General features: G+C 38.8%; 1 protein-coding gene and 1 non-coding gene across 2 annotated transcripts; both read left to right on the top strand.

Annotated features, from left to right (window-relative positions):
• Positions 1 to 443: 443 nt before the first annotated feature.
• Positions 444 to 1,981, top strand: LOC105785024 (uncharacterized). The gene is made up of 3 exons (XM_052627771.1): positions 444 to 488; positions 659 to 1,225; positions 1,331 to 1,981. The coding sequence occupies exons 1-3, from the start codon at positions 444 to 446 to the stop codon at positions 1,979 to 1,981; spliced, it is 1,263 nt and encodes a 420-aa protein (XP_052483731.1).
• A 12,164-nt stretch (positions 1,982 to 14,145) lies between these two features.
• Positions 14,146 to 14,219, top strand: TRNAT-AGU (transfer RNA threonine (anticodon AGU)). The gene has a single exon. It is a non-coding gene; the product is annotated as a tRNA-Thr (tRNA).
• The last annotated feature ends 702 nt before the right edge of the window (positions 14,220 to 14,921 follow it).

Below are 14,921 nucleotides of genomic sequence, written 5' to 3'. Positions count from 1 at the left end.
GAGGTTTTCACCTCCGTGCAGGGTAGTGGACCGCTTCCGGGATACATCCGTACCTATGTCTTCGTGAGATTTTCATCTCCGTGCAGCCATAGGGAAATGTGTCCCCCTGAACTGAACTCAATCCACATGAGCCTATAATGGGTGAGGATCGAGGAATCTGCTAGTTCGGGTACCCTTACTCTAGAAACTAAGCCTCATATAGTGAGCTTTAGGAACTTGCCCTAGGTAGAGCTATACCGAACCCTAGTGGATTCCTGAATAAGTGTTCTTATTATTTCATATTGGAATATATCTTTATATGTGATACTAACTTGGGTTTATTTTGTTTTGATTACATGACATCATGATTGCATAGCATTTCATTATAAAGGCGTTGGTTCATATTCAGTTGCCAAATAGAAAGCTTATCATGAGAAATGAGTTTCTTGATAGAGTAGAGGACAATGCGGCTGTCCGAACTTGGGTTGAGATGGTACAACGCGAAAAAGGTGATAGTTTGGCCGAAGGATATGTATCAGAATTATGGAACTCCACTCGCATTAGCGTAGCTCAGAATAACCTACATGAATTGAAGGAGATTTGGGATTAGCAGAATAATGAGGTTAGGCAACTATTCTATTCAAATTATGGGGATTTACCTTATTTACTTGATATGAAGGTAGACAAACGTCTGTTTCGAGCTCTTGCCCAATTTTGGAATCCGGCCTACAGTTGTTTCACGTTCGGGAATGTTGATTTGGTGCCTACAATAGAGGAGTACACGGCTTTACTTCGGTGTTCGAAGGTTCAAGTAGATAGAATTTATTCGAAAGTGGTAAATGTACCGACCTTCTTGAGGAAGCTGATGAATATAACAGGGATGAGTGAGCAGTGGGTTACAGCTCGGATTAAGCAAAAAGGGGATAGCAGGTGTATTCCTTGGAAAAGTTTGGGGGACCTCATTTTAGCACACCTAGATGCGAGGAAGAAAGTAGACGTCTTTGCTTTAAGTATATATGGCTTAATTGTGTTTCCTAAGAGTTTGGGACATATCGACGAGGCGGTCACTGATTTATTTGATCGGTTTGATAAGAGAGTTACACCAGTCCCGGTAATTTTGGCAGAAACTTTTAGGTCATTAAATGCATGTCGAATAATGGGAGAGGGTAGATTTATTGGATGTGCGCAGCTACTACTTGCGTGGTTCCATAGCCACTTTTGGAAGGTTGATAAGGTTTCATATCAGGTCTTCTCTGAAGGTTATTCACCGTTGAAAGATATAGTGGCTACGTCAAGGAGAGATGACATCACAGAGGAGAAATGGATGGCAATCTTTCAGAATTTGCAATAGGAGAATATCGAGTGGAGAGCTCCGTGGTTGCTTCCAGATAAGATTCTATATCGGTGTGGGGATTTTGACTGGGTTCTATTGCTCGGGATTTGGAGAGCTGTTGGTTATGCCCCATTGCTAGTACTAAGACAATACAGGTCAAGACAGTTTGTGTCTGCCACTCAAGGACTAGCTGAGTGTGAATTCTCGTACAAGGATGATGGCTACAAGAGGAAAGCTCGTGAGATGGCTAATACATGGAATCAGACTCGCCGAATGAAGAGATTAGCTGTGGGTCTAGTGACAACTTCCGAGTACGGCGAATGGTGGGTTAGGAGGATTAATGACAACATTTTGGGGCCTAGTTCAGACAATAGTCAGTCGATAGAAGAGCATTTGCGCGTCGTTCCTTCTGAGCTGGAAATCATAAAGCAAGACTTCGAAAGAAGATGTGCAGAATTAGAGAAAAAAATAGAGCAAATGGAGGAAGAAAAGGTGAGTTTGAGACTGGATGTGGATATTCAGAAGCTCGAGGCTAATAGGATAAGAAAAGAAAAGCGTAAAGCTGAGGAAGATTTGGATAGCTTGAGGACTGATTATAAAAAGCTACATCTCTCAGCGAGAACTGCCGGGTTGGAGAAAACTTCGGAACAGTGGCGTCAAGAGATTTAAGAGGAAAAAAACAAGGCTGGTAAATGGGAAGGAAGATTCCAGGAAGCCCAGATGCAAAATAGATCACTTGAGAAGAGTTTGTTAGAAAATCAAGATGAAAGAGATAAACTAAAGGCTAAAGTGGACGAACTTGAGAAAACAGTTCATCAATATCGAAATTGTAATTCAGTGGTGGAACTGCAAGCAAGTTTAAGTAGGATCGAGCAAATGAAGAAAACTATAGAAGAATTAGAGGTGGCATTGCAGAACTGTGAAGCCAGGATCGAGTATTTTGAGGCAAACGAAGATAATCAGAGCGAACAGCTTCACTATTTCCAAAATCAGATCAGAAGCAGGGATCGTGTTATGGGGGAAGCTTTGGTTCAGATTCGAGAAGTAGCAAATCACTTGCAAACTTTGGCTGTACAAGCTGACACATTGAGCGTAAAGTATGAATTAGAGTCGGACCGGGGACAAGAGTTAGGTTGTTGTTTAAAAAGATCAAGGTCTTAAGTATTAGGGCAAAGTCGTATTTGTAGCCTATTCTATGTAAAGAGATTTATTTTCTAATAAAGTTTTCCAAGTGGAATTGAATCATAATTAACGCCTTTCTTGCATTCATCTCATGCATCACATCATATGCATTAAAAACCTTTAATTGGTCCTAATTAGCTAAAATCATTGCTCAGTTAACCTGGAAACCAACCAACCAACCCAACACTGATACGGCACTCAAGCAAAGACAAAAGATATGGATCAGAGATTGGAAAAGCTCGAACAGTATCAGAAGAAGATGCAAGATCAACTTCAGCTACAGATGCAGGAACGGTTAGACAAGATGAAACAAGAGATGTCTGAGAAGATGCGAGAATCCCAAGATGATATAGTGGCAAAGTTAACCCAACTGATGACTAAGGGAAGTGATAAAGGAAAGGGCCCCATGGCAAATGTCGAGGAGGGAAATGATGATGAACCTCTCTATCCTCCAGGTTTCACCCCTCCATATGTGCGAACTCAAGCTGAATACTCGTGCCAATCTACTGTCACCATCATGCCGCAGCAGTTTCGGGCTGGTGTTTCGAACTTCTAAGCTGGACCGGGATCCAATCTTGAAAATAACCCTGTTAACTCTGTCATTCCTGACTTTGATGAAGCAGCTGAGAAGGAAAGAATAAAGGATGAATTATAGAAACAGTTAGAGGAAAGGTGTAGGTGGCTTGAGGGGAAGTTCAAGGCGATGGAGGTCACTGAAAGTTACCATGTTCTGCAGGCGAATGGCGGGATATGTTAACAACGACCAACTCTTGATACATTGTTTCCAATACAGCCTTGTAGGGGCAGCATCCAAATGGTACAATCAGTTGAGTCGTGCCACGATTGGTTCATGGAGGGACTTGGCGCAATCATTCATGAAACAATATAGCCATGTGGCAGACATGGCTCTTGATAGAATCAGCCTTCAAAACATGGAGAAGAAGCCGAGTGAAAGCTTCAGGCAATACGCACAGAGATGGAGGGAAGTCGCAGTCCAAGTTCAGCCACCGCTCCTGGAAAAAGAAATGACTATGTTGTTCATTAACACATTGAAGGCACCTTTCATTACGCATATGTTGGGAAGTGCCACAAAAAGCTTTCCTGACATAGTCATGAATGGTGAGATGATCAAGAATGCCATTAGGAGTGGGAAAATTGACACTGGAGAGAGTAACAGAAGATCAGCTTCGAAAAAGAAGGAGAGCGAAGTGAACAACGCGATTGTATTCAACAAGGGTTACTCGAAGTCAATAACGGTGAATCAGCCAGGAAGGGTAGCTGCTAATCAACAAAGCTCGTCAAGACAGGAAATTGGTACAAGGCAGAACGCTGAGAGGCCCCAATTCACGGTAATTCTTATGTCGTATGGGGAACTATACCGAAACTTATTCGATGCACATGTGGTTTCCCCTTTCTATCTGAAGCCATTACAGCCTCCGTACCCTAAATGGTACGATGCAAATGCACAGTGCGATTATCATGCGGGAATCACGGGGCATTCCATAGAAAATTGTACTGCTTTTTAAAAAGTTGGTTGAAAGGCTCATTGGTATGGGTGTTGTTAAATTTGATGAAGCGACCAAGGTAGAAAATCCATTACCGAACCACACTGACAATGGGGTAAATATGATGGGCGAGGATAGAAGAATCAAGGCAGACATTACGGATGTAAAGATTCCTTTGAGATGGGTCTGGAAGGAGATGGTAAAAATGGGACTAATTACTGTAGAAAGAAACTGTGAAGGAGGGGGAACTACTGCGAGTTCCACCATGAAATGGGGCATGAAATCCAGGAGTGTACGGAGTTCAGAGCCATGGTACAAGGTATGATGGATAATAAGGAGATGGAATTCTGTGAAGGAGTTGAGAGGGAGAGTCATATATGCGCGTCATAGTCGGTATTGGGTGTTCTAAAGGCTAACCATCCTGTGGTTATCATCTTGCAGCCTAAGAATAATGAGGTTGGGGCACGAGTAACCAAAGGTTATCATTCAAAAGCCGACTGTGTTTGCATATAAGGACAACAAGCAGGTTCCCTGGAATTACGATTGTAATATGACAATCCCGAGGAAGGAGGATATAATCAGTAAAGAGGATCAGGATGAAGGAAGGCACTACGAACAGATGAAAGCTCGAGTAGAGCTAATAAGAGAAGAAGCTTCGGCTGGAAAGAAGAAGAATGCGGTTAAACCCAAACTATTGGTCAATGAACCAATAAAAGATGAGCAAGCTAGAGAGTTCTTGAAGTTCCTAAAGCATAGCGAGTACAGCGTTGTGGAACAACTGCACAAACAACCAGCTCGCATATATGTGCTAGCTTTACTCCTGAACTCGGAGGGACATCGAAATGCACTACTGAAGGTGCTAAATGAAACTTATGTGACCGACGATATCTCTGTTAACAAGTTGGATCAACTGGTCGGCAATATAAGCGCTGATAACTTCATCTTCTTCAGCGATGATAAAATACCACCTGGGGGTATGGGATCTACTAGAGCTTTGCACATCACTACAAGGTGCAAAGGTACACATTACCAGGAGTGCTGGTAGACAACGGATCAGCATTAAATGTATTGCCCCTATGGATAGTTCGCATATGAAGTCGTGCCAGAATGTGGTTCGAGCATTTGATGGTACCGAGAGGAGGGTCATGGGAAGAATTGACATTCCCTTGTTAATTGGCCCAACTATCTATGAGGTGGACTTCCTGGTTATGGACATCAAGCCTTCTTACAACTGTCTATTAGGAAGGCCATGGATTCATTCAGCAGGAGCGGTACCGTCATCGTTACATCAAAAACTGAAGCTGGTGACAGAGGGTCGGCTAGTGACGATAAATGCTGAGGAAGATATCATTACGTCTGTGACCAACGATGCGCCTTATTTGGAAGCAGGTGATGATGCAATTGAGTGCTCTTTTTGATCCTTAGAGTTCATAAATGCAACATTCATCTCTGAGGGAAACAAGATCCCAACGCCGAGAATATCAAAGACCACGAAGATGGGACTTCAGTTAACAGTTGGAAAAGGAGTCTTGCCAGAGAAAGGGTTGGGGAAGTATCTTCAGGGCCGAGTTAAGGCTCCAGTGTTGAAGGACAAGCAGGACCGTTTTGGCTTAGGATACAAGCCAGATGCTATGCAGAAAAGGATAGAGCAAGAAAAGAAGCAAGAGAGAAGAAGGGCTCGTTTGACAGGTGATGAAGTCAAATGGGAGCCCATGACCTTTCCCCACATATCCAAGACTTTTGTATCGGGAGGATTCATCTATCAAGGAATGTCAGGAGTTGGAAGTATTAACACGGAGTCAGAAAGTATTCATGATGTGTATGAAGAAGCAACGGAAGGAAGAACTTTGCTGGATATTCACCCTTACGAGCCGGGAAGTGTGCTAAACAATTGGACTGCAGAAGAAATACATGTAGTTTTTAGGACTTCCTCAGAGTAATGTCCAGAACACCCTTATTGCTTTTAGCCTAGAAGTGATAAGGATTTCTTTGTGAAATAAGGTCATGCCAAAAAAATCGTTATTTTAATAAAGTTCATCTTTGCAATCATTTTAGAGTAAATCTTTCTTTCCATAAGAGCAGTTATTTTGAATTCCCTCTCAAATTACACTTGCATTTCATTCATGACCATATTGCACCAGACAAATTCCTAAATCCATATTATTTTTCATACCTATAACAGGTCCCTCGATATCAATGATACGAATATCACTCTTACAAATTCAGAATCTCCTTTTGAACGAAACATGTGTTTAAAGGGGTCGCATGATTTTGAAGATGTCGAAGACTGTGGTTTATCTCCGAACTTGTTGAAGATGGTAGAACGGGTCGAGAAACAAATCCTACCCCACAAGGAGTCAATAGAAATTGTGAGCTTAGAGGAAGGAAAAGAGGTGAAGATCGGATCTAATATTTCTGAAAAGACAAGACAAGACCTCATCGAATTACTCCGAGAGTTTAAGGACATGTTTGCATGGTCGTAACAGGATATGCCGAGGTTGAGTACCGACATTGTAGTCCATTGCCTTCCTATAAGAGAAGATTGCAAGCCAGTGCAGCAAAAACTCAGAAGAATAAGGCCTGATATCGTATTGAAGATAAAAGAGGAGGTCCAGAAGTAGTTTGATGCCGGATTTCTGCAAGAAGTCAAGTATTCTGAGTGGGTGGGCAACATCATACTAGTTCCAAAGAAAGATGGAAAAGTACGAATGTGTGTGGATTATCGAGATTTGAACAAGGCTAGTCCAAAAGATAACTTCCCATTACCCCACATCGACACATTGGTAGATAATACAACAGGTTATTCATTGTTTTCCTTCATGGATGGTTTTTCGGGGTACAATCAGATAAAGATGCATCTTGAGGACATGAAAAAGACTACGTTCATTACGTTATGGGGGACGTTTTGTTATAAAGTGATGCTGTTTGGATTAAAGAATGCTGGAGCGACATACCAAAGAGCCATGGTAGCCTTGTTCCATGATATGATGCACAGGGAAATCGAGGTTTACGTTTATGATATGATCGCGAAATCTAGAACGGATGGCGTACATGTACAGGTCTTGAGAAAATTATTCTCAAAATTGAGGAAGTTCCAGCTCAAGCTTAATCCAGCGAAGTGCACTTTTGGGGCCAGGTCAGGAAAGTTACTAGGCTTCATAGTCAGTGAGAAGAGAATCAAGATTGACCCAGACAAAGTCAAGGCAATACGGGATTTACCTCCAACCCGTACTCAGAAAGAAGTTCGAGGATTCTTCGGAAGACTGAACTACATCGCTAGGTTCATTTCACAACTAACCGAGAAATGTGACCCTATATTTCGTCTTCTAAAGAAACATAATCCTGGTACTTGGGATGAAAAATGCGAAGAAGCCTTTAACAAGGTGAAACAATATTTGTCTAATACTCCAGTGCTGTCACCACCTAGCCCGGATAGGCCGCTGATATTGTATCTGACTGTGTTTGATAATTCCATGGGGTGTGTGCTAGGCCAGCATGATGAAACGAGGAGAAAAGAAAGGGCAATATATTATCTCAGCAAGAAATTCACTGACTGTGAAATGAGATATTCGCCTATTGAGAAGTTGTGTTGTGCCTTGATTTGGACAACCCGAAGATTAAGGCAGTACATGTTATACCATACGACTTGGCTAATTTCAAAGTTAGACCCATTAAAGTATATGATGGAGTTGACTGCTTTGAATGGGAGGATGGCCCGATGGCAGGTCTTACTGTCTGAATTCGATATAGTCTATGTGAGTCAAAAAGCTGTAAAAGGGAGCGCAATAGCTGACTTTCTGGCCAGCAGGGCTTTGGAAGATTACGAACCGATGAGTTTTGATTTTTCGAATGAAGACTTGTTGTATGTAGCCGCTACTGAAGGAAATCCCCGAGAAGGTCACAGTTGGAAGCTAAACTTTGATGGAGCCTCTAACGCTGTGGGCAATGGAATTGGGGCTGTCTTAGTATCCCCGAATGGTGATCATTATCCGTTCACTTGCAAATTGGATTTTGATTGTACAAACAACATGGCAGAATACGAAGCGTGCATCATGGGTATTCGTGCAACTATAGAGCGAAGAATTGAAGTGTTAGAGGTCTATAGAGATTCGGCATTGGTGATATATCAACTTAGAGGTGAATGGGAAACGAGAGATCCCAAATTAGTCAGTTATCGAAAGTTGGTCCTTAAATTGATTAAAGAGTTTGAGGACATTACTTTTAGCTATCTCCCGCGAGATGAAAACCAGATGGCTGACGCACTGGCTATTCTAGCCTCCATGATCAAGGTGAACAGACAAGAAGACATGAAGCCTATCCAAATGAGTATCTACGAAGACCCGGCTCATTGTTATAATATCGAAGAAGAAGAAATCGATGATATCCCCTGGTATTAAGATATACTACGATACGTAAAAAATCGTGAGTATCCTGGCCAGGCAACGGAGAATGAAAAGAGAACTCTGAGAAGGCTAGCCATTGATTACGTCTTAGATGGGGAGATCTTATACAAGAAGGGAAAAGATCAGGTACTGCTAAGATGTGTGGACGCCGTAGAAGCAAAGAAAATCCTAGAGGAAGTCCATGAGGGCATCTGTGGAACGCATGCCAGTGGTTTCACAATGGCTAGACAGATTATGAGATTCGGGTATTACTGGGCCACCATAGAAGGGGATTGCATCAGTTATTCCAAAAAGTGCCATAAATGTCAAATCTATGGTGATAAAATGCATGCACCTCCTTCGCCTTTTCATGTCATGACTTCTCCATGGCCTTTCTCCATGTGGGGTATAGATGTCATCGGGTCAATATTGCCGAAGGCTTCAAATTGACGTCGTTTCATATTTGTGGTTATTGACTACTTCACCAAATGGGTAGAAGCTGCTTCATATGCTAACGTTACAAAGTCATCAGTCAGTAAGTTCTTGAAAAGGGAGATCATATGTCGGTATGGAATGCCTGAAAGAATCATATCCGACAATACGTTGAACTTGAACAACAGCTCAATAGCAGAAGTCTACAGTTAATTCAAGATCAGACATCACAGTTCATCGCCGTATCGCCCAAAAATGAATGGTGCAGTGGAAGCGGCTAATAAAAATATAAAGAAGATTGTGGGGAAGATAACTGAGTCTTACAGGGATTGGCACGAGAAATTACCATTTGCCCTCCTTGCTTATCGAACGTCAATCAGGACCTCCACCGGGGCAACGCCTTTCTCCTTAGTTTATGGCATGGAGGCAATCTTGCCCATCGAAGTTGAAATCCCTTCTCTCCGGGTTTTGACTGAGCAACAATTGGATGAAGCAGAATGGGTTCAATCTCGATACGATCAGTCGAATTTGATAGAGGGAAAAAGGCTAAAGGCTATTCAGCATGGTCAGATGTACCAGAAAAGAATGATGCGAGCCTACAACAAAAAGGTCCGACCCAGAGAATTTCACGATGGGGACCTAGTGTTGAGAAAAATTCTTCCTCTACAAAAAGATTTTAGGGGGAAATGGATGCCAAATTGGGAAGGTCCTTATGTTGTAAAAAAAGCCTTTTCTGAAGGAGCCCTGATCCTGGCTGAAATGGATGGAAGAAACTTGCCTAATCCAGTAAATTCAGATTCAAGAGATACTTCACCTAAGAAGGAGAAAGAACCAAGGTGAAAACCCACAAAGGGCGCTTTGATTCCAAAAAAAAAAAGAAAATGGAGAGGCTAGGGTGAAAACCTGCAAAGGGCACCTTAAGACCAAAGGGAATTTGAGTTGAAAACCCGACAAGGGTGGCTCAAATTTCGAATAAAGCACATGGTGATCTTGTTGTACCTAATCGGTAAAAAAAGAATGTACGACCTCTTGGGGCATCAACAAAGTACTGTGAACCTCCTAGACACGTATTGAATTCAGAAGGGTTTTCAGAATGTTGTATAGGGAAATTCAAGCAAAGATATCTGGGGCACTTGTTCATAGCATTTGTATTGAATTTATTGTTTCTAAAACACTTCAATCTTTTTTGATATAAGTGTTCCTAGTCAATTCCTATTTCAAACCCGTTTCTTTATCCATCGTTATGATCTTTTCACAAGCATGTTGCATTAGAATAACGATTAATGGACTAATAAAACTTTCACAAGGAAAGTTCTTTTTTTTTCATATTACTCTAGAAAGTTCTAAATAATACAGGAACCTGAAGCAGGACTATTGTTTAGACTTCACCGAGTTAAAAGGTTGGAGATATCTAGGAGTAAAAAGCCAAGATTAAATTTTTTTGAGTTTTGTCGAAGCGTTGTTGTCACAAAGGAAGCCTTAATGAGCAATAACGATTTTAACATTCAATATTCATTTTTCATGACATAACATTCAAATGTCATTCATACACGCCTAGTTAGGAGCATTTGATTCATTCTGATCATGACATCCTAATCATTAGGCATAATTAGGTTCATAAATGAATCATACAGGTCATGTTCCCCGGAGAACAGATCGGTGAAAGTATAAAGCCTTATCTCCCTGAGCAACAGAGGAGTAGCAGTAGATCTTATATTCCCATATTGGTGGCGAAGTAGATCGAAGAAAGCAGATCTTGTCTTCATGTACTGGTGTGAAGTAGATCAAAGATAACAGATCTTGTCTTCCCATACTGGTGGTGAAGCAGATCGAAGAAAGCAGATCTTGTCTTCATGTATTGGTGTGAATTAGATCAAAGATAGCAGATCTTGTCTTCCCATACTGGTGGGGAAGTAGATCTTGTCTTCATGTATTGGCGTGAAGTAGATTGAAGATAGCAGATCTTGTCTTCATGTATTAGCGTGAAGTAGATCGAAGATATAAATCTTATCTCCCTGAAGTTGTAGGGGGCAAATTGAAGATTATAGATCTTATCTCCCTAGGCAGTAGTGGAGTAGATCGAAGATGACAGATTTTACCTCCCTGAGGTTACAGTGGAGTACATTGAAGCCAGTATTCCTATCTCCTTTAAGTTGCAATGGAGTGGATTAAAACCACAGATCTCATCTCTCTGAAGTTGCAGCAGAACAGATCGCATCAAATTTATTTTTAAGTTGTGGCAGAACAAGTTGAAGCTATAAGTCCTATTTCTCTGAAGTTACAGTGGAGCAGATTAAAGATAGCAAATTTTGTTCTTTTTGAGAAGCTACAACGTACGAAGCCTATCTCCCTGACATTGCAGTGGAGGGGATTGAAGCACTAGTTCCTATACCTATGAAGATGCAGTAGGAAGGAATAAAGCTATTTGAAGCCATTTTTGCGCTGAAGAAATCAAAGACTCAGGCACAATTGGGCCTTAGGTATTTGCTCTATTCCCGTCACACGATAATGAGCAAAGAGGGGCAGCTATAATAAGGCCCAATCGGCTTGGGTCCGAACAAAACAAAAATAGTTCAAACCCAACAAATAAGATGCCCAAAACAAATCCTAGCCCAGAAAAAAAAAACAAAAAAGAATCAACCCTAGCCCTAAGCAGCAAAGAGCGCCGCAACAACCCCACGTCACACCCAACGCCTCTAGCAGGAGTCCAGTCACCGCAGGACTCGAAGATCGACTCCTCTCCACACACGTTGCTCCGCGACACCTGCAAAAACATGGACTCAAAGAGTCCCGAAAGAAAAAACAACAATTTGTATTCAGTTTATTTTCTTTCTTTCGACCTATAAAAGGTCATTCTTTAATCTGTAAAAGGGAGAACGGGGAAAGAGAAAAAAAATCAAAAGAAAAACAGAGAAATACACAAGAAAATTGAAAGAAACACTGAGAGTACAAAGTTTCTAAGCAAAGTTTCTAAGGTGAACCGGTTTTTTTAATATATACTTTATTCTTTATTCTTTTTTAAGAAATAATACAAAAAGGGTGAGGGGTTTACCTTCGAAGCTTCGCCGATGAAGCCCACATTCGCCGCGCTCAAATCGGAGGTCCGGCAGAGGGCTGAGGCTTGAAGCGATGGCATGTTGCGGCGGCCTGGGTTTAACACCCTCGCAGAAAACGATTTTGGGGAAAGGGGGTTCTTTTTATTTTTATTTTTCTTATCCTCTGTTTCAAATGATTTTAGAAAAATATTGTTTTAAATAGAAATACAAAACAACACCGTTTCAGCCCTGCGACCCGTGCGGTGACCCGACCCGGGGAGGATCCGTGCATTTTTCCTTTCAATGGTCAATTTGCGCAATTGGTCCCTCCCTTTTGCAGCACACCCAAATTGGACCCATTTTACCCTTATTTTAAATTGGGTCGCGTATTTGATTTTCGTTTCAATTTAGTCCTATGCTGCGCAGTGTTTAGGAAGGCGGGAATAATTTCCCTTTTGGTCCTCCACTATTGCGCGCATATACAATGTGGTCCTATCTTTAAATTTGCTTCGAATTTTTCCATTTTTTTTAAGTTCAATTTAGTTTTTTTAAAAGCTATTTTATTCATTTTTTTATTATAATTATGTTATACTTTTTTATTATTATTATTATTATTATTATTATTATTATTATTTTATTCATACTTGCGTCATTCTTTCATTTAATACATATATGCATGTTTTTTTATCAAATATACTTGCATGTTTTTCTAGTATTTATGAATATATATGCATGTTTTACATTGCACGTCTACCTATATATTTTATACACATTTTTTATTTTTTTATTTTCAACTTCTATATATATATATATACTCTTATATTCTGATTTCAGAATTCTTTTTACTTTTGTAAATATATGTTCATGCATCATTCAAAACTATTAAAGGCATTTTTATGTACACTTGTATATCTATATTCTCATAATTTACTAATATATTATGTTTATACATTCTTATGTTTATTATTTCTAAAATGTATGTATATTGTATTATTGATTCATTCTCGTGATTTTTGTATACATATATATATGCATTAACATTTTATCATGTTTTCAAAGGAAATATATATTTGGTTTCGTCAAAGCATTAAAATCGTTCTTATTTTTAAATATTTGGCATTCATGATTCTCGAGAAAGATAGTGTCCTAACTTACTGGATTGCGGTTATTTTTCGATGAATTTAGAATGCTAAGTATTCATTTTGCATTAAATTCGCAAATTTTAAATAAAAGCTTATTCTTGGGAGTTCAAGAATGTTGGGTCCTAACTTACTGGTCTTGATATTTTGACTTCTCGAGATAAGAATTTTCAAAAACAAAAGGCAATATTCGGGTATTTTGAAGATTTAAAAACATTGTGCCCTAACTCATTGGGTGTGGTGTTTTATTTCTTTGAAATAAGAATGTCTTATTATTTTGATGCATTCATGAGATAAAAATTTTCCTTTTAAAATCTTTTCAAACTTTCGACACCAAGACATTAAAGAACCAATTTGGTACCGATTTTGGGTGTTACGAGGGTACTAATCCTTCCTCGTGCGTAACTGACTCCCGGACTCATTTTCTTAAATTTCGTAGACCAAAATCATTTTTAAGGTGAGCCGATCATACCTTAATCAAGGATCGGTGGCGACTCGCATTTTTATTTTTTTAAGTCGACAACTAAAAATTTTTGTTTTCAAAAAACGGTTTCGACAAGTGTATATACATATATATTAATAATTAAAGCATTCTTAAAAATATTTAAATAAATAAAATTATGATAATGAATTAAAATATTTAACATGTGTTGTCTCATCATTCATAATTAGTATATGAAAGTATATACCTTAACAATGCGTGACATATATAAAAGAAAAACATATATAACTATATATCCAAAATGAGAATGGCAATCACAATATAGAACTGCTTATGAAAAACTCAGTTTGATTAAGGAGGGAAAAAGGGGTTAAAAAGTTAGATATCAACTAAAGCGATGGTGACACGTTTGACCCAATAGGCAGATAGTTAGAGGAGGGGCGTTGCACCGTCGCAGCAAACTCTTTCAAGTTTTCCACCATGTTTTTTGAAACCTTCCAAAATCATTCTTCTAAATTAACGACCCCCCAAAGTAAACAACACGTCATTGCTATTGGTACACCCTGTCCTTTCTCTTCTTTGTCTTAGCATGTATTATTTTAATTCGAAATTCAATGCTAAATGCGAGTATGTTCGATTTAGGTATATTAAACTTAAAGGCGGAGAAAAAAGGTGAAGTAGAAATAATTTAATAAAAAGAAAGCGTAGGTCAGCCAGCTCTTGTAGCTCAGTTGGTTAGAGCACCCGTTTAGTAAGCGGGAGGTCTTGAGTTCGACTCTCAACAAGAGCAAAACAAAATGCAATGATTTTGCAAGTAGAACAATTTTTCCAACTTTGACCTTATTGTTTGGTCAAATTCTGCTATTAGTCCCTATACTTTGCATAAGTTATGGATTTAGTACCTATACTTTAATTTAGTCATTTTTAGTCCTTGTACTTTTAGAATTTCAAAATTTTAACCCTAACCAAATGATAACAACTAAATTTATTAAGTTAAATTTTGTTATTTTAAAATTTGATGTGTCAAACTTATTATCACATGTGTAATGTTGTGTCTGCATTTGTTCATATATTATTATTCACGAAAATCGTTAATAGATTTAGCACTCAAATTTTGAAATTTAAAAATATAGATTTAATAACTATCATTTGAATTCAAACTAAAATTGATAATTTTATTATTTATAATAAATCATTAAACCCATATCTTATTATTATGATTAATATAATAAATTAAAACAATTAATAAATAATAAAATATTATTATAATATATTATATTTTATTTTATTAATTTATAAGTTAATGTCAACATGATTTTAATAATTTAGATTATTAAAATTGGTAATGAAATTATAAATAAGTACAAGATAGTAATTATATTGTTTAATAAAATTAATCTTGTTTTTCTAAAATTATTTATCTCTTAAATTAAATATTATTAATATATTATTTTATTTTGTATAATTTTTCTTAAAATTAAATATAATAATT

This window comes from Gossypium raimondii, chromosome 2 (assembly GCF_025698545.1).
Source record: "Gossypium raimondii isolate GPD5lz chromosome 2, ASM2569854v1, whole genome shotgun sequence".
Lineage (NCBI taxonomy): Eukaryota > Viridiplantae > Streptophyta > Magnoliopsida > Malvales > Malvaceae > Gossypium > Gossypium raimondii.
The sequence above is the reverse complement of the archived record's forward strand: the minus strand, read 5'-3'. Positions and strand labels throughout refer to the sequence as shown.

Excerpts from the sequence above, each read along its gene's own strand:
- LOC105785024 (XM_052627771.1), top strand. The coding sequence starts at position 444 with ATGCGGCTGTCCGAACTTGGGTTGAGATGGTACAACGCGAAAAAG. Across the intron at positions 489-658 it reads GATGGTACAACGCGAAAAAG|GTAGACAAACGTCTGTTTCG; the intron begins GTGATAGTTTGG and ends CTTGATATGAAG. Across the intron at positions 1,226-1,330 it reads TTGATAAGGTTTCATATCAG|GAGAATATCGAGTGGAGAGC; the intron begins GTCTTCTCTGAA and ends AATTTGCAATAG.